Genomic DNA, 19904 nt, shown 5'->3' with positions numbered 1-19904 from the left:
AAACCCGAACCCGAAACAATCCCCGAAACAATCTCCGAAACCCGACCCGAAACCGAAAAAACAAAACCCGACCCGACCCGAAATAAGCCGGTTTTCGGGTTTCCCCGTCGGATTCGGGGATTTTTGCCATCCCTAAGTAGATCGAAGATAAGTTATCCCATATCGTTGATTGATTAGATATATTTCTATAGAAAAATCAAAAATTTCAATACCACGTGAGCTTATAAAACATTATCAACAGTAAATATATTCATTTTTTATAATCAAATAAAACAAAATATGCACAGTGAAAAGTTAGTTTGTTCCAAATTACATCATAACCCACTGTCAGTTTTTATTTATAATTACGAATAATCAACGTGTAGATATTGATAACCAGACACCTCATATTACCTCTAACACAGTTATATTTATAATTACGAATAATCAACGTGTAGATATTGATAACCAGACACCTCATATTACCTCTACCTCTAACACAGTTATATGTTCTTATTACTTTTTTATTTCCTCAATTTTCTCTTTTTGTTATTTTCTTCTTAAAATATCCCCTCATCAGCAACGAAGGCAACCTAGTTAGACGAGTGGATAACGTTGTTTAGTTCAAATTAAAACTCGTTACATATGTAACACCCCGGCCTCTCGCACCACCAATATTGTCCGCTTTGTCCCCGATGGGTTGCCCATCCGGGAACTCACGGCTTTGTTTTTGGTTGCCCAAAACGCGTTGGTGATGTTAAGAGGCAGGACATTCCTTATAAACCAAGGATCTCGCTTGTCCACGGCCGATGTGGGATAGCCTAAGAGTGGGACAATGCTGTGTTTACCAAGGGTGTTACAAACAACCCCCCTTTGGACTCATCGTCCTCGATGAGGCATGTCCCATCATCCCGAGCGGCACAAGAGTGGCTCTGATACCAATCTGTCACACCCCAACCTACGGCGGAAATGTCGGGGCGTGAACTGATTGTCACAGCTCACAAAGGTTACTATCATGCAACATTAAAAGTTTCAATATCTATTTAATAATTTCAAATAAAACAATTACAGTTAAGTACATCAAGTATAACGAAATTACAACAATGATTAATTAAGTTTGTATCCTAAAAAGCATCTCTACGTGATCTTTATCTTGCTAAACAACCAAGTTGATAACCTGCAAATGCGTATAAAATATATTTTTTTCAACAACACATGTTGAGTTAGTAAAACACCAGCTTAAGACACAACAGTAATAGTATATATAATATATAAAGAAAGATGCAAACTGTTCTTGTGAGATAAACAATTAAACCATAACACATACACAAACAATCAAACATAAAGAAAGGGCTAAACCGTTGTCATGTGAATGGGCATTGGTTACCAAAAATGAGGTGTCGGTGAAACCAATGTCAATGCGTCGGACGCCGGCCACTACGACGGTCGTATGATCATACTAAACTGAGAATATGTTGGACCTCTCCGAATGCGGTTCAAATAAAGCAAGTAAGCAAATAGCAAGTTAGGCATAAACTGATATACACACAATGATTAACAGTTGCGGTTTTGGATACTAGATAATGTATAAATACTTTAAGTACGCATAAGTTCCCAAAACAGTTAAAAATGAGTTAAAAGGGGGAGTGAGATACTCACCTGATCGGATGAACGGAAATATAAATGAGGATGATGATGAGGAAGATATATCCTTCGGGATATATCATCGCGGATTCCTATTACATAATAATAATATATATAAGGATATAACATGATTTAATAAATTAAGATTTTAATAAGGTTTAGGATGTTTATTAATCGAACGATTGGTCTCCGCAGTTATTATTATTGTGAAAGCTTTATTATTAGTTTAAATGAACAAATATGAGTTAAAATAAGTATATGATTTATTTAAAATAATATTTAATTAACTATAATACAATTATAATAGTTTACATATATAAATATAACTTATATTATATTAATTAATTTAAGACAACCGTATAGTTATCATACAATCTAATTTATTTATAATGTATAAAATAACATTGTTACCAATGTTATAGAATAATACATATATTTTTATATATATAATTACTACAACATTTAATAAAATTTCATTAGAAACAGTATAATACCAACATAAATAGTGGGTCGAAAGATGATGTAATTTCATTAGAAGATCGTGTATATAGTTGGAAAGGCACAAGCACAAGCGGGGTTATAAATAAATAGGTAGATTTAATCATATCAAGCATGTGATAACTTGTGATTAGCTACAAATATTGGCGTCTGATTTCATAATAAAGCTAGGTCCATAAGAAAAATGAAACCAAATAGACGTATCAAGGAAATCAATTTTTTTTAGCAAGATACTAGCGAACACCAAGACCACTCGAACAATAAATAAAATACAACTACATACCCCCAGTTCCACCCGACTACACTCGTAAAAGTGATTATACATAAAACGCACACCACCTTTCCCACGTTAAATACGGCCATTTAGACCGATTTTTGACCCACAAATAGCTTGAAGCCTTAATCTCCGCCATCACACTCCATAATCTAGACGGTTTTCTCTCGAACATTCAATGATTTCTTGCACACCAAAGACACCAAATTATTGTTAAGCAGACTGCGTTACAATATTACCACGTATTAGAACTTTTAACTAAAAAAGTAATTATAATTATTATTTAATGAATAAAGTAGAAATAGAATATGTTTAAAACAAAAGGTATTAAGCCGTACTGTCTGCACATTAAAAGAAAAAGAAAAAAAAAAGTGAAAACTAAAAAGGCAAAGAATAAATTTAAAAACGGCAAGCACCATCTTCGACGATCCGACCGTCACCGTTAATAATAATATTATTATCATCCACCCCTTTCTTCCTTCTTCTTTCCTTTCCTTGTCATAATAATAATAATAATAATAATAATAATAATAATAAATCTCCCCAAAATAAATTCACATACGTCTCTCCACTCTCTCTCATCTTTATCTCCTTCCATGTCTTTTATATTTCATTTCGACACTTTAAAGTAAGGGGGTGTTTGGTACAGAGAATGGAAATGGAGAGAAAATAGAAATGGAAATGGAATTGTAGAGAAAGAGAATTGGTATGGAGAATGAGAATCATTTCTCTTGTTTGGTACACGAAAAAATAAACAGAGAACTCTACCATACCCAACCCCACCTCCACCCAACCTGACACCACTCACCACCGCAGCCCCCCCACCACCACCACCACAGCCCCACACCACCAGCACCACCACCACAGCCCTTTCTTCAACCACAGCCCACCACCACCGGCTGCCGCCACCAAACCTCCTTCTTCAACCACAGTACACAAGAAATTAAAAAGATTCAAATTTTTGGAACATAAGATATAGAAAAAAGAGGCTCAGATCTGTCATCACTGCCTCTTTGGAGATTTTGTGGTGGTGGTTGTGGTGGCGATGCTGATGATGATAATCAGAAGCCACCTGCAACCACCGCCGATTTCCACCACCACTGTCACCCACCTGCGACCACAATCAACCGGTTACCATCTCTGTGTTCACCACTGCGAACGGCGGAGACGGGGGTGGCGGTTGCAGACTTGGAGACGAGGTGGTGGCCGGAGACGGGGTGGTGGCCGGAGACGAGGTGGTGGCCGGAGACGAGGTGGTGACATGCTATGAGGAGGCTGCTGAGAAATGGATTTCTCTCTGTTTTAAAGAGAAATGGAATTCTCTAGTTTTAGAGAAATAGAAAGAGAAATAGAAATGAAAAGTGGAAAACAAACAAAAGAAATATTTCTAATTCCATTTCTCCCCAATCAAATCCCACTACCAAACACCCCTAAGCTTCTTTCTTTCTTTCACGACAAATATATAGATATAGTTATAGATATAGATACAGATGAGGAGGATGGTGAAGACGATGATTAATAGCAGTAGTATTAGTAGTCAAAGTCCCACAGACACTCTTCCTTTGTTTCTGATAGCTGTTAATGCTTACCCTAAAAGGTACTCTTCCAAGATCCCCTCTGATCTTGTCCTCTTCTTGGGCCTTGGCTTCATAGACTGGTAGCTTTCTGTAACAAGTCTCCCATTTAATAATTATTTATTATTATTATACTAATTGTTTGCCGATTTCTTTAAGAAATTGAATTGGGGGTTTTTAGCCAGCTGCTAGTATGAAAGCTGACAGTCGTTAATTAGGTTATTTGGAGTATTGGTAGTAAAGGGTATTCAGTAATTCATGAATATTTGATGAATAGTAATTAGGGTTTGTTGCCTTTGAAAATGAGCCTTGTGTTGTGATGAAGAGTTATTTGAGATCGAACCCGGGATCTCAGTTGGTAGTTGTCATGGTTTCGTGAGATGGGAGATTCGGTTCTCACGAGTTTTTTAATGTTAAATCATCATCCTTCAACTCTTTTGTCCATGGATTCGAGCGCGTCGTCTTCTCATGATGATTTGGACCTTGAGATGAGTCACCAGATCAACCCCGCCCGGCCTCCCGACATCAATCTGCCACTTTCGGTTGACCGAAGCTCCTCACCCGAGTCCTGGAATCAAGACCCGTCTGAAGTTCTGGACGCTGGAGTCGGGCTTGTCTCGCAGTTGTATGAAACGGAAAGCTTTCTTAACGTTTCGAAAGTCGGTAGGAAGTGTGCGAAGCGGGTAGATAGTATATGGGGTGCTTGGTTTTTCTTCAGTTTTTATTTTAAACCGGTTTTGAACGAGAAATCCAAAGCCAAGATTGTGATTGACGGTAACGGGGTTTCTGGGTTTGAGAAATCAGACCTTAATCTTGATGTTTTCATGGTGCAACACGATATGGAAAACATGTACATGTGGGTGTTTAAAGATAGACCCGAGAACGCACTCGGGAAGATGCAGCTGAGAAGCTACATGAACGGGCATTCCCGACAAGGTGAACGCCCGTTTCCGTTTAGTGTTGATAAGGGTTTTGTTCGGTCTCATAGGATGCAGAGAAAGCATTATCGGGGGCTTTCGAATCCTCAATGTGTTCATGGTATTGAGGTTGTTCCAATGCCGAATCTCACGATACTCGGAGAAGATGAACTTAAAAGGTGGACTGAACTCACTGGACGAGGTCCCAACTTTTTAATCCCGCGAGCCGCTAGTGACTTTGGTTCTTGGAGAAATCTTCCCAACACTGAGTTTGAGCTCGAGCGACCACTGCCGATTAAGAACAATTTGAATTCTCAATCTAAAAAGTTACTTAACGGGTCAGGATTAAACTTATCGACTCAGTCTCCGAATCACAACCACACAAACGGGGATGCAAATGGGATGAATCTTTCACCGATTGGAAGCAAGAAGCGGAAGGACTTATTCCCGCAAGGGAATGAAGAAGATATATGCTTAACGGTTAATAATAATAATAATCATCCTCCGCCAGAGAGATTACCGAATTTGGAAATGAATCCGAACGATCCATATTGGTTAAACGAGTTCAGTGGGGTTGTGAGGAATGCTTGTGGGCCCGTGACAGCTGCAAAAACAATATATGAAGATGAACAAGGTTACTTAGTCGTTATAAGCTTGCCATTTGTAGATCTTCAAAAGGTTAAAGTTTCTTGGCGAAACACCCTTACACATGGAATTATTAAGGTGTCTTGTATAAGTGTATCACGCATGCCGTTTATCAAAAGGCGTGACCGCACGTTCAAGCTTGCAGACTCGTGTTTGAGCACTGCCCACCTGGAGAATTCGTAAGAGAAATCCCACTTGCAACTTGAATTCCCGAAGATGCCAACATAGAAGCTTATTATGACGGGCCCGGGACAATGCTCGAGATTTTGGTCCCGAAGCTCAGAGAGGGGCTTGAAGAGCACGAGGTGCATGTTTGTCTCCGTCCTCATCTTGTTGGTAATAATCTTATGTTGACTTGAAGATCAAGTGAAGGTGATATGTATTTTATGGTAGATCTATGGTTTCTAGTTTAGTAATCTTAGTATGTGTTGTATGAAAAGATGCTAGAATAGTACCATGGTGTAGCCACAAGGATTATTGTCTTATATATTTAATAATAATAAATAAATGTTTGATGAACTTTTATGTATGATAATATTAAGTTTGTTTATGCAGTTGATGTTGATTCATGCATCCCTATTAGGGACCTGGATACCTTGTATCTTGTTGGGCCATATCAAGATCTTTTGTGTGAATTATGGATATCATTGTCATGCCTTTTTTTCTTTAATTCTTGGTGGGTGGAATAATATCTCCCATATATCTGTATCTGTACTGGTAATAGTCAACATGTTCATGGTAGATAAAATCTGATTTTTCAACTGTTAGATGTAATGTTGAAGGTGTTCCTTGGAATATAAACGCGTAAGCTGGAACCTAAACGCTGTTGTTGGTTGATGTATAGTTTCGACAAGTGTCCCGACACATGTGGTCATTGAAATGGAGATAGTGTTAGTTATAGTTGGGGTGACTGTTTGAATGATGAGAGGTTGTGTTTGAAACTTTTTTGGTGAATTATGGAAGGTGACATGGAAAAGAAAGTTTAGGTGGTGGTGAATGGTGTCATTATGAGAGTTTCATTATTTTGGTCAACCTTTTTGTTCTCTTGAACTCCAAATTGGTTTGTTTCTTATGTTCAAATATGGATGCAGTCATGCAACCACTAGAAACCTTAATATTATTCTGAGCAGGCCTAGTCAATCTCAGTCCAAATTCACTGAAACATTTTATAAAAGCTTTTGGGCTACTTTGGCTCCTTATGTTGAACGCGTTGTGATGAACTGATGACCATGTACGAACCATCATTGTCAACAATCAACACTACCTTCAAATTGCCCGCCTTCGTCACTACCACTGATATCCCATTGCATACAAGTTAATGCTGCCAAGCACCAAAATTCAGACAAAAGCACCAAGTAAAATATATTTTAAAAGAAAAAGGTAAACAAAGACGTTTTGATTTCGCCTAGAAGCTAAACCAACTACTTTAAGACCAAGTGAAAGATGACGACTCTTTTGCACTAGAAAGATTATTATTATTCTTAGAAAAGACTAATGAGGGTGGGGATGTGTTTTCCAGAAATGGATTAGTTTTGAGTGTTAAATATTTTATTCACATTTATTCTTTTTAGTCTTTTTTTTTATCTCCCACGAATGTTTAGTCGACATAAATGGGACAAAAATAAAGCGTTAACTTCTTTAGTTCCAAACTAACCCGACCCACCTCAACCCAACCCGCTTGTATAATTCTGAGTGACTCTTTTTGGGGGGTTTTCGTTATGTTAACGAAATTAACTACATCAATGTCATATAATTAGCATGCGCCGAGTTAACTCAACCATTGAGTTATCTTATTTATGGGGTTTTAAAAGAAAAAGAAAAAAGCAAGCTATCAGTTATCAATGGTCAGCTTAAAAGCAAAATGAAATTTGTTGGGAGAGACTTTGCTTAATTGCCCATTGATTATACTCAAAGGCCAATATCTTATTAAAAAACATATGCTTCAATGTCCCCAAACCATATCTACAAACATAATACAAAAACGTTGCTGCAACATGGTTCCCACTTGATAATTAACCAAGAGCCATAATAAAATAAGTCTAAGGAGCTTCAACAGTTACTGTTTCATGAAATATCAAAACATAATGTAGCCTATATCGGACCAGTTCTTAACGCATGGTCCAAATCAGCAATCAAGTCATTCACATCTTCAATCCCCACGGAGATACGAATAAGATCTTCAGTTAAACCTCTCGCCTCACGAACTTCTGCTGGTATAGATGCATGTGACATGAAGCATGGCATGCTTATTAGTGACTTCACACTCCCTGCAAAAAATAAAAACATGAAATAACATACATTTTTTCTTTCCATTTCCCATTATCAAAAGATGTGAAAGATAATTACCAAAACTAACAGTTATACTGAAAAATTTGGTGGTTTCCACTATGTGCTTCGAGAGGGCCAACGACCCTGTCAAGAAGCTTAAAACAGATCCTGCTCCTTTTGCCTGCAAGATGAAATTATTATTTGTTATTTATCTTTTTCTAGTTGTTTTCAATTAAGTGAACAACAATAATTAAATTACTCTTTTGTCCTTACCTGTGAGAAGTGTAATGAGCGTCCCGGATGGTTAGGAAGACCAGCATAATTAACCTTCTTTACCAACGGGTGAGAGGATAGAAATTCGGCTATCTTTTGAGCATTTTCCTATAAAGGATGATGTGGCATTAGTATACATTTTAAAAGCTTTTTATATAATCTAGTAGGATAAAAATGTATAAAATAGTACCTGTTGCTTCTCAACACGTAAAGCCATTGTCTTGATTCCACGTAAGCAGATCCAACAATCAAAAGGTGCCAGCCCTGAACCTTCTGCATTTTGTAGAAAGTACAATTCTTTTGCCAGCCTAGGTTTATATATGTGATAACAGACACGTTTATAAACATATTTATAAGCTGCTAATAATATTCCAAATAGTACAAAGGGATATTACAATATATACAGACCTTTCTCCTTTTACAGCAAGCACACCAGCCATGACATCACTGTGTCCAGCAATGAACTTTGTAGCCGAGTGCATCACAATGTCTGAAAAAAACAAGACAATAGTAATTAGCAACACGACTGTACATAATTATAGAAGCACATATTAAAAATATATTATGTGTGAAACATATTAAGTACCTGCCCCAAGCTCCAACGGTCGAGACAATACAGGAGACATGATACTATTATCCACCAACACAAGAGCATTGTTTGCGTGAGCCATTTCAGCTATTTTCTGAATTAAAAAAGTCATCATAAATTTTATATGATGCAAATAAAAATGGAGATAGATTCAGACTAATATTAAAACTTACACGAATATCAGTAATTTGTATTCGGGGATTGGTTGGACTCTCTAACCACACTAGTTTAGTTTGGGGGCCAATTGCAGCAGCAACCTCATCTAAGTTAGTTGTGTCCACTCGCCTTCAAATGTGGTTTCAATATATTACAAACTTATAGTTAATTGGCTATACATTTTAATAGTAAAATTTTCAAATGTATGTACTCACTTAACCACGACTCCTGTTCTAGGAACGACTTGTGATAGTAATCGATCAGAACCACCGTATATGTCCTCTCCAGCAAGAATTTCATCACCTACAATTATATGTAATAATGATGGATCAAGTTACATTGATTGACTGAATATATATTTATATAATAAGTGTGTATGTTATAAAAAAAAAGGAGTAAAAAGTGTTTTAACTTACCTGATTTAATTAAACGACTGACTGCAGCTAGAGCGGCCATTCCACTGGTAAAACAAAATGCTCGGTCTGCTTTATCAAGCTTTGCCAGTAGACTAAATATATGAAACAAGATTGATATTAATTCAAGATATTACAGAAGCATGATTTAACATATGTGGCCTTGTGCATATAAAAGAACGAACCCTTCAAGCACATCACGTGTGGGATTGCCACTTCTAGTGTAATCATAAGGGCCATTTTCAGTAGCTGAAGGCTGAAAAAAACATAAAACAAACGAAGAAATAAACTTTTAATTAAGATCCTTCTTTCTCTATGAATCAAATGCCAGATTTGAGCATGGATTCCTGAATTTACAATCATTTTGGTGCATTGTAGAGTAACTTCCAAGTTATTTACACAAACTTAAATGTATTAAAAATGAACTTGGGAGCTGTAAATTAGTACTTTTGATTACTAAAGAGTCAAATTTACCTGTTTGAAAGTAGCCGTCTGATACAAGGGAGTGCTCATTGCACTATAAGGATCAAAGTTATTCTCAAAGTTCATTAATATGGTTGACACACTAGGCTCCCTAATGTCAGTTTCTGCCACCGAATCTGCATCAAAACTACCATATTATCACAACAAGAAGAAAAATTTTCAAAAAGTTCCCCAAAAACTACCATCTAAACACTCTGCAATCCCATCAGCAACAGCCGATGTCCTCACATCCATCATATCCTCTCTTGAACACCGCAACACCAATTTTCTGCTCAGTGACAGCGAACCAAATTTGCTCACACCACAAGCTGTACACCCGAAATTAGCAATCCCCTATAATGCCATACATTAGAGAGTTAGTTTGCATTAGAGTTGAGTTAGTTAGAGACGTAACTAATTCTGTTGAGATCAGTTGTAGTATGTAATTGTCTGTCTATATATAGATTGAGATGAAGCTTCTTTATAATCAACTAATTTCTTTAGGTTAAAACATACAGTTCTTAAGCAGCATAATAACAATTAACAATTCCGGCTAGGTATAACGTTACTCGAGTAATTTCATCAGTATTCACCAATTATAACCTACTTAATTTTCTCTATATTTGGTTTAATTTTATTATAAAACCTAAGAGCAAAGGTATTGATGTCAAATACACTGTGATAAAAGAATCAACATCCTGTAGGTATGAAATAATGAACGTAATGATATATTATGATCAAATTCATTAGGTTAATAGTTAATTATACACTGATTGTTCGTTCTATCAATAAAAGTATAAAACCTAATGAAATGGATCAATAGTGAAATGTAATGCGTAAATTGAAGAGGTATGAGTGCCGAATACTTACACGGAGAGTGTTAGGTTCAGGTGGTGGAGCTGTGAATAGCGGCGGCGATACGACAGCAGAAGAAGCAGCAGCAACAGCCATTGATGAAGTATTAATTGGATTGTTGCAGACGAGTGGGACCACCACAATCCAACGGTGAATTTGAATCAATGAATGAATTTGGACACTCAACTGCTTATATGTACACACATACAACTCCCAAAAATTTAATGAAACGGGCTAACCCGTATATTACACGGGTCTCTAAGTATTTTTATGTATTAATATCTTTTATTAAAAGTTTTTTATATGATTAGACAAGTTTTACTAAAAACTAATATAGATCGGTCTTGTTTGCTAGTATCATTTCTAGTTTCGATTAATAAGAGGTTGAAATTGTGAACTGACGAAATCGTAAACCGATGAACCAACAACAGGGTATAAAGTTTTTAATTTCTAATACTTTGTAATGAAATGTAAAATTTAGACGTAATACATTTGCTCGGTATCTTATTTTAGTAGATTATGTGTAACGTATTTTATATAGAGGAGAAAAGTAAGTGTCATGATTAGGGATGAGCATTTTGTCCCAAATACCCGTACCTGTACTTATACCGTACCCGTATACGTACCCGTACCGATTTAGCCTATTCGGTATGGGTATTGGTACTCATTTTTGTTAAATTTTGGTACGGGTACATTTGGTATTTTGTAACTGTTTGGATTATATAGGGGTTTAATTGAGATTTTTCATATTTAATATATAAAATAAATTCTCCAACCATGTTATTATTGAACAAGTACCAAACGTTTCTTCAAAATTAAATAATATAACATCCAAGACACGAACCAACAAACAATCACTTAAAATCGGCGACCGAGTTAGGGTTCTTCAGTACTATCTTATCATTGAATCGATGGCCAATTTGGTACCTGTACTAATTTGGTACCTGTCACGTACCTATGCAAGTATCGAAACCCGGACTAATTCAGGTTGTTTATTACTTGTGTCGGTACCAGTTTCAAGACTGTTGAAAATTTGGAAATAAAAAAAGCAAAGTGGTACAAAAACGGGTATTGTACCAAAATACCCGTACCAATACCGGTACCCGTACTCGTACCATACCGAAAATTTGATACGAGTATTGGTACGTGTTTTTATTGATTTTTGGTACGGGTACGAATACGGGTACTATCCCACGCTCGTCCCTAGTCATGATGTTGCATCTTAGTTTGTAGTATGTACTTCTTAGTCTGTAGTATTACAGTATATAAAGAATTTGAAGGCACTACTATCAGTCTATCACTATAAATATTTAATGTTTCACCCTAATAACTGTGCTTGGCTCTAGATAAAAAATTAATGAAAAATTAACTTGGCTCATTCTTTCGATAGGTTGTTATCATGGTATTAAGTTAAACATGTGAACATATCTTGTTTTGGGATTCTTAAATACGAGTTCCGTTAGAGTAACAAATGCTTGTATATTCCATGGTTTTCTCTATAAACGTGTGATTATATACATGTTTCAACTCATCGATTTTGGAATCCAAATACGACAAGTGAGGGCAGATGTGGGTTGTGAATTTAATGGTATAGTTCTTTAGAACATGTTTACATAATTCATCAAACATAAAATTCGCATTCAAAGTAACACCCACATACAAAGCATATCTTTTTTATCTTCAAAATGTTTAGGTTAGTTTTGGAAAGCATTTCAAGGGTATATAAGCTTTAGGCCAATTAACTAAAACACCATCGGGTTAGTGTACACAATTAAGGCTAAACACTCTATATGTTTACTTTACTACATCAACATTTTAAGTCATAAAGCCGTGAACACATACATTCATTTTAAGTCTTAAAACCAAACCTTATCTTACAACAAAAGACCAGCAGGAGGTCAAGTCAACCTCAGTCATAATCTACCCACAACACAAAAGCTCACCTTCTTCTAGACCTTGTAACTCTCACGGCTGCAGCATGCGACTCAACCTTCGCAGATGCAGCAGTACTACTTTTCTTAGCTCTTTGCTTCGCAGTTCCTGAAAGAATATCACCAAAAACTCGTGACCATCATCGTATTATAATCATATCACATGTGAAATAATTGAAGTTTCACGGTACCTTTGGGAACAAACTCAGGGGATTTGACCTCTTCATCACACGGTTCTGACTGAATCACTTGACTAGAAGCTTCGGAGCATTCCTCAGACTCCACGGGTTTTGAAACCTTTTCGTTACTAGAAACACCATGTGTATCATCTGTTGATGGGTCCATAACCTCACCATCTGTAACAAGTAACATATTCAAACAAAATTAGTATTCATTTTATATCGATCTTAAAAAACTATAAAAAAAATTAACACAAACCTTCAGCAGCTTCAGATTCGCCATTTGTTTCTTCAGCAGCTTCAGTCTCACCACTCTCCTCTTGATTATTATTAATTTTATCCAGGGTAAAGTTTTTAATGGCTTCTGCTTTCTGTTGATGAGCAGCTGCATTTCTTGCGGTATCTTCCTGTTCCTTTTTGTCAATGTGAAATTTGTTAATTTTGCCCTCGAATTCCTCAATGCATGACTTTAGTTCTGGTTTGGCAAACTTTTTACCCTAAAAGAGAAACAAAAGCATGAAATGTGAATCATGTATAGGAAAATGTTGAGCATAAATCTGTGCATGACGGTACCTTGTTTATTATGCTTCTAAAATGTTCCATTACGGTATCATTAGATAAGACATGTTCATAAACTTTAAATGAATCTATCAACTTCTTAATGCCTTTGTCAGTGAATGATAACTGTGAGAGACAATATGATATGTTTTCCCATTGCTTAGCATCTGCAACAACAAAAAGAAAAAAATTAAAACATAAAAACATCTTTAATTTATCTTAAATAATTAAATGTTTGTTTGAGACTCAAACCTGTGACACCACTGAATCTATGGCATAGCTTTTCAACAAGGGCTTCCATTTGCTTGTCCTGAAAAATTATAAAAAAGTTATTTAAAAAAAAGTAAGTCAAAGGTTGACTGTATGCCTCGTTGATAATCTGATATAAAGAAACGAGTTACTTTTACCTTCTTGATTGACCCTATCAAGAACTGCATGATGTTAAAGAAAGACTCCCTTTTCAAATCCTGGTTTGACAACTTGCCAAGAATATCCGGTAGTAAATTATATATAGGATTATTCCCTGAAAACAAAACAAGCAGTTAATAAAGAGTAGCAAATTAACAATCAAGTGTGAAATTAGCAGCATATCGTAAGTGTTTACCTTTCTTTGACAGCTCGTTGAAAAACAGTTTTGCAAGATTAGAAATCCTTTCATCTTCATCTTCTAGTCTCATTGCCATCTCATTTATATGACCTTTAACCTAACAAATAAAAAAAAAATATTTCAGAAACCATATAGTTACAAAAACATAACTTCAACCAGTATCTTACCTTCATCATGTCATTGAGAATGAGATGAGAAAGAACCAATACAGCATTCTTCCTTACAGATAATGAAGGATCATGCAGCCTTGAGTACATTTTCTCAGTCCACGGTTCTAAAAGATTAGGAAAACGAACCGCCAGATCACCAAGAGCAATTGTACAGTTGGACCGAACAGTTTCAGACGGTGCACTTTCAACAACAGTGAATAGAAGCTGGAGATTTGCTTCACTGCAGTAGATCATAATTTAAACATTACAGAAACAAAAAGTTTAGAAAACAAGAAATGAGAAATATTACCAAAAGTTAGCATCAATTATCATCAACCGACACAAAGCAAGCATCCCAGATGCCTGTAATTCAGGATACTAAAGCAGAAATGGAGACCATGTCAGCAACTATGTAAAATTATTATAAACATAAACATAATGATTTATGATAACAATAATAATAATATAATAATAATAATAATAAGCACCTTTTGCATCAGATTGAAGTTTCTGCATAGTTTTGACAGAAACGATGCACAGTATCCGATCATGTTTTTTACAGCAGAAGCACCAGAAACAATTTCCTTTTCTGCCCTTTCAGAAAGTATGTCAAGAACAGCATCCTCGGTGGCAGCAACACCTAACTCCGCATTTATATCATCCTCCTGAAACACATCAATATAAAAAAAGTTTTAAAAAAACAGGAACTTAAGTATATTATTATATACATCATCTCACCTTTGGTTTCCCATTACTGACAACATTTTGGCTTTCTGCGGCAATTTTTTCCTTCTTTGCTTTCTCCTTTTGTATCTTCCTAACACACGATTCGATATACACCAGTTGATTCATGGCAACATGACTTATAACATACAGAAATCTACTTAGTTTTCCAACTTGAACTGTGGTAAGAGCATTGTCATTTTGCAAACCATCAACTCCAAAAACAGAATTATGAGACTTTATCACCAGATCAGCTGCTAGAGTTTCTGGAGAAGGATGTATAGCATATATAGTACTGATCGCCTTATCAGCAGCAGCATACCATATATGTTCTGGAATCCAAGATCCAGTAATCAAGCTGTCTAAAACACCAAACAACCTGCTGCCATGATTAGTTAACAGATTCTTCTGGTCAACAGCAGATAACCTTTGCAGTGCAATACAAGCTGTTCTAGCAAGCAAAGGTTCCACCTTTGCCCACCTACCAAAACCAATATCTATAATATCTTGCAAATGAGAACTTAGAATATCAGCTGATGACTTGGCAGCCATGCAGAGTACAGATAGGGCCCCACGGCTGTGTTCTGCACTAGTTCCATTAACATTGAAACAGAAGTAGTCCCACAACGCTGACAACTGTCATCGTACAAGATTAGAAAGCATAACATAACCAGTAATAAGATATTGCAGGGACATACCGTACTAGCAGAGATGTCTCCTTTAGACACCAGCGAACCAACAATAAACTCCAATGCTGCAAGATCCCCAATGTTTGAATCAGTAGCAAGAGTTATAAGATTTTTAGCAGTTTCAGATGGACTCTTTGTTATATAGATTGTAACAAATGCATTCTCCACGGCTTCGCATATAGATTTGTCTTGAGAAAACACCTTCATACATAAAAAAAAGGCAGTGATATAATGAAAAGTTAGTATAATATTGATAAAGAAGAGGAATACAGCAGTTAGGCTTGTAAACAAAACAAACAAGACATGTCTGTGTTCGTTCGGTTAACGTTAACCAAACAATCGAACACGAACAATTAAATGAACAGGGTTTTCTTGGTTGTGTTCATTTGTTAAGGAAATGAGTGCGTGCGTGTTCATTTGTTAAGAGTATAGACAAACTGTTCACACACGTAAGCAAACATAACCTTGCAAACTTCAGCTAAAAGTAAACGTGCACATCAATCTGTCAAAAGAATTAATTTAAATGATCATGCAAACGAACTTAAATAAATGTAAAGTAACGATTCATTGTTCATGTCCGTTTGTTTATTAAATAAATGAACTTTCCCGCCGAACGATTCACAAACGGTTCATTGATCATTCAGTTTGTTTACAAGCCTAATGTCAGCATTAGAGACTCAAAAAACAAAGCATGAAACTATAAAGTGCATCACCAGTGGCAACATCTTTCTAAGGCAAGCTTCTGATCCATCAATCTGAAACTGTTTACACCTCATCAGCAATAAAATTGTATTTTCAACATCAGTGGCTGATGATGAAGCCATTAACTGAACAAGGGTTGGCATGGTTTCAGTTATACACTTAGAAAACCTCAATCCTGCCTCAAGTGATGCAATCAAAGTCCGGGTCTGCTCCAAATTCCCGACATCGGGTACAGAACTATCCGTTTGAGTACTTTGTTCATCCTCATGAGCAATACAGCTGTCAGTCAAACTATCGCCCTGCTTATTAACAACATCATCGATCTCAGCATCTTCATTTCCAGCATCACTATCCAAAACTGATGAATCCAAAACAGTTTCTGATGTCTTATTCGGTTCTAGCTCGTTTAACTTCTTTGTGTACTCCTTTAAAGTCGCCTCAAATGAAGCTACACGCAGTTGTGGCCCAAACGGATTATGTTGCAGCATCATAATTAATAAACTCAGTGCAGATTTTCTCACTATAGCACTCTTGTCTTCCAGCCTTCCAGAAGCTACTACAGCAACTTCATTCCATAAACCAATAGTTACAGAATGCTCTTCACACAGCTCAGCCCATACCTGTAACACTCGACTTCTAGTATAAGCAGAAACGTCTCTAGCACGTTCTAGAAGGATCTCCAACATCGCCTGCTTGGTTCTCAGACGATTAGACTTTGAACTCCCTTCACCTTCAATGTCATTAAACGCCTTTGCAACTAACTTCCCCAACACTCCAACAAGAGCATTTCTTATCTTGTATGATTCTCCACCAAAATGAGGAACCAATAAACCAATGTTGTTTGAAATTAACTTTGGTAAACGATCAGCAAGCTCAACAAGAAACCGCCCGATGTTTTCAGCTCCAGCAGTGTCTTTCACATAATCTTTTGGGTTAGTTCTACCTATTTCTCTAACAAGAGAGATGCACAAACTCCCATCTGTATATTTCTTCTCAGCCCACGCAGCAGCATCAGCCAGATGTATAACAACAAAATCATGTTTGTGAAGTAAATGCAAGATTGAAGCACAAGATTGAGCCAAATAGTGGTACTTTGTTGCACAGGTTCCAAGAACACGACATAAAGCTTCTTTTGCATCAGCATCTTTCAACAGTGTTGGATTCTCAAACATAGCAAGTGAGTTTCTACAACCAAACAAAATATGTATTATTATAAATTACAATTCACATAAACCTTCAAACTCATAACTATGTATGTTTGAGCTAATCAGATAAGCAACATACCTCACCACAAAAGACAAATAATTTTCATCAGGATCTGGCGAACCAAAGAGCAACGAGAGGTTGATTTCCAGAGAATTTGCAATCAAATTAAGTATACGTCCCCTTTGGGCCTCCCAGTTCCATGAGCTAGCTGCAATATGTTTCTTCCTACCACTTGGTGGCACCTAAAAGAGTGTTAATCCTATTCAGTATCCTTAACAAATGCATATAACTATAAACACAAAATGCACATTATGTGAATCTTGACTGATTCACTGTGCAGTCAATATTGGTGCTATAGCAGTTATCGGACCTCTAGCAGAATATTGGCAGAATATTCGTATCAATAATATCAGCGATATTGTCCGATATATTACTCATTTTCCCGATATCAGTTTTTTTAATCCTAATTGTCATTTTTGTGTTTTAAAGTTTTAATCAGTTCCTACCTGCTACAACCGATAGTGTTTTGTAAGTTACAAAAGGTTAATTTGTTAATGGTATGAAACTATACTGAATTGTTAGTGTCAAATTGATATACATATAAATTCCGTATGATATTAAAACTACCGATATCCCTCCGCGATAACCGATCGGTCCTTGACCAATATCCAATATTTTTCACATTAACTACATATCTGATTCAATTGCTACCAAAGTTTATCAATTTCCTATAAATCCTAACTAAATAGGCATCTATAGGTCCTATACTTAACAAACCCTATAAACAAATAAAAAAATAAATAAAAACATACTTTGGTAGTGTTGCTAGAACCAGTGGCTGATTCCTGAGCAATAACAACATGTACAAGAAAAAAAGTATAAATCTTGAACGCATTCCTATGAGAATTAACTCTCTCAAGCATACAGCCACCAGCAGAATCATCGCACCCGTCTCCACCACTAGCCGGTGACGCAGGTGCCCGAAACAAAGAATCGATATTCGGAAGCAAGACACTAAAGTTCGACCGAAGACTCTCGACCAAATTCAACTTCGAGCCAGGAGTTAAACCACCAAAACCCTTAACCAAGGAGTAGATCCTGTCAAACACGTCTTGCTCTTCGACGCAAAACAGCTCCTTGTCGGATAAATCGAACGAAATGCCTGTGATTTAAAAACTAGGGTTAGGATCGAATAGAAATAAAATTAACGTGCTAACTGTGAGAATTAAGTAGTGTCATTACATAATTACACTAGTAGTTGATAATTACAGTTAGGACGTTAATTTAATTTGTACGTTAACTACTTTCCGAGTGTGTTATGAGATAAAAAGGAAGTACCTTTGACGAATTCATCGAGATCTGAAGGACGGAGGGTGGAGATGGCGGTGGGGTTTAGGACGGAGAGATGGGAAGAGGTGTTGTCTTGTGGTTCGAGGTCGGTTAGGGTTTTGGGGAAGATGAAGGTTGGAGGCATGGTGCTGCTGTTGATGGTGAATCAAGAGAGAAATGAAAAGAGGTTGATTTGAAATTGGTTTGGTGAGTTCAAGGAGCGGGAATTTGAATTTTTTTGTAAACAGGAGGATAATACACGTTTATAATTATATCACTCACATCAAGGCCGACAAATCAATTTTTTTTAATACTTTATTTTTCAAACTCATTCGAATAGGTTACGGATTTCCAAAAGCTCCCATTGAAGACACTCAAGACACCCTTTAAAGCGTGACGTATGGTGTTGCACGCCGCGTATAGATGTACAGTTTTGTCTTATATGTTGTATTATATACGACGCGTATAGTAATATATGTCGCGTATTAGTGTACTCGAACATAAGACTGGTTATGATAGTCCTAGGTTATCAAGTCGTACCTTATACGCCTTTTATAGCACTATACAGGGCTTGTTGAGCTCATTTGAATTATTGAGTACACCAGCTCTCCCTCCTTTCTCTTTATATATCACAACATACACACGCTTTGTAACAATAAACACCCAAGAAGCGAAAAATAAAAATTTAAAAATGGATTGGTTTAGCCATTTTTTTCCACTCTAATGAGGAGGAGCCGAGATGCGCGTAAACAATCAACCTAGCACGCCGGGGTTACCATATCTGAACCATGTTTTGTTGTATATTTATTTAGTGGTTTTTTTAACCAAGACATGTTACATTACGTTTCTCAGGAGTATTTCGGTTATGATATTTAGCCTTAACAGTCTTACAACTAGCCTACCACGCGGGGGTTATCAAATTTGAACCAGGTTTCGTTGTATATTTATCTTATAAAAGGTTGTTAGTTGATTTGTAACTAATATATGTTACCATTACGTTTGCCAAAAATATTTCGATTACAATAGTCTGCCATCGTACCAGTTACCGATTGTCGGGTAGGATTATGGAAGTCAGCCTTCTTCTTTGTACCTCTTGCCAGTGGTAGAGGCACCGTGTTATGGAACTAAGTATTTGTACAACATACCAGTAGAAATGTCATCGTATTATGAGGGAAACGAACATGATATTAATAATTATGATGTTAGGGGAAACTCACATAATGAAGATAATTATGATGATGATTTCATATGCAAGCCAACGGTTTCGTATAAAACAGATATTGT

At 36.5% G+C, this 19904-nt stretch overlaps 2 protein-coding genes and 1 pseudogene across 4 annotated transcripts; 1 reads left to right on the top strand and 2 right to left on the bottom strand.

Annotated features, from left to right (window-relative positions):
* Positions 1-3845: 3845 nt before the first annotated feature.
* LOC143633814 (uncharacterized) lies at positions 3846-6052 on the top strand (annotated as a pseudogene). The gene is made up of 2 exons (XR_013153737.1): positions 3846-5920; positions 5954-6052. The product of XR_013153737.1 is annotated as an uncharacterized LOC143633814 (transcript).
* A 1365-nt stretch (positions 6053-7417) lies between these two features.
* Positions 7418-10745, bottom strand: LOC143633813 (cystathionine beta-lyase, chloroplastic-like). 2 transcript variants are annotated; one of them, XM_077102049.1, is made up of 13 exons: positions 10563-10745; positions 9896-10046; positions 9705-9829; positions 9416-9486; positions 9234-9325; positions 9033-9120; positions 8835-8946; positions 8659-8755; positions 8481-8562; positions 8263-8380; positions 8073-8180; positions 7878-7980; positions 7418-7798 (listed from the first exon to the last, which is right to left on the bottom strand). In XM_077102049.1, the coding sequence occupies exons 1-13, from the start codon at positions 10641-10643 to the stop codon at positions 7623-7625; spliced, it is 1404 nt and encodes a 467-aa protein (XP_076958164.1). In that variant the 5' UTR covers positions 10644-10745; the 3' UTR covers positions 7418-7622. The 2 variants fall into 2 exon arrangements, with proteins under 2 accessions (XP_076958164.1, XP_076958165.1); XM_077102050.1 differs by having other exon boundaries at positions 9705-9817.
* A 1623-nt stretch (positions 10746-12368) lies between these two features.
* Positions 12369-18796, bottom strand: LOC143633812 (condensin-1 complex subunit CAP-D2-like). The gene is made up of 16 exons (XM_077102047.1): positions 18630-18796; positions 18104-18453; positions 17370-17533; positions 16097-17270; positions 15393-15584; positions 14710-15330; positions 14460-14636; positions 14282-14349; positions 13990-14212; positions 13820-13919; positions 13623-13738; positions 13468-13525; positions 13231-13382; positions 12917-13154; positions 12670-12834; positions 12369-12587 (listed from the first exon to the last, which is right to left on the bottom strand). The coding sequence occupies exons 1-16, from the start codon at positions 18763-18765 to the stop codon at positions 12487-12489; spliced, it is 4035 nt and encodes a 1344-aa protein (XP_076958162.1). The 5' UTR covers positions 18766-18796; the 3' UTR covers positions 12369-12486.
* Between the last annotated feature and the right edge of the window lie 1108 nt (positions 18797-19904).

This window comes from Bidens hawaiensis, unplaced genomic scaffold (assembly GCF_021521415.1).
Source record: "Bidens hawaiensis isolate Kalapana, Puna unplaced genomic scaffold, B.hawaiensis_p1.1 tig00006907_1, whole genome shotgun sequence".
In the NCBI taxonomy this organism is placed as follows: domain Eukaryota; kingdom Viridiplantae; phylum Streptophyta; class Magnoliopsida; order Asterales; family Asteraceae; genus Bidens; species Bidens hawaiensis.
Note: the sequence above shows the minus strand (reverse complement) of the source record. Positions and strands in the feature narration are given on the sequence as shown.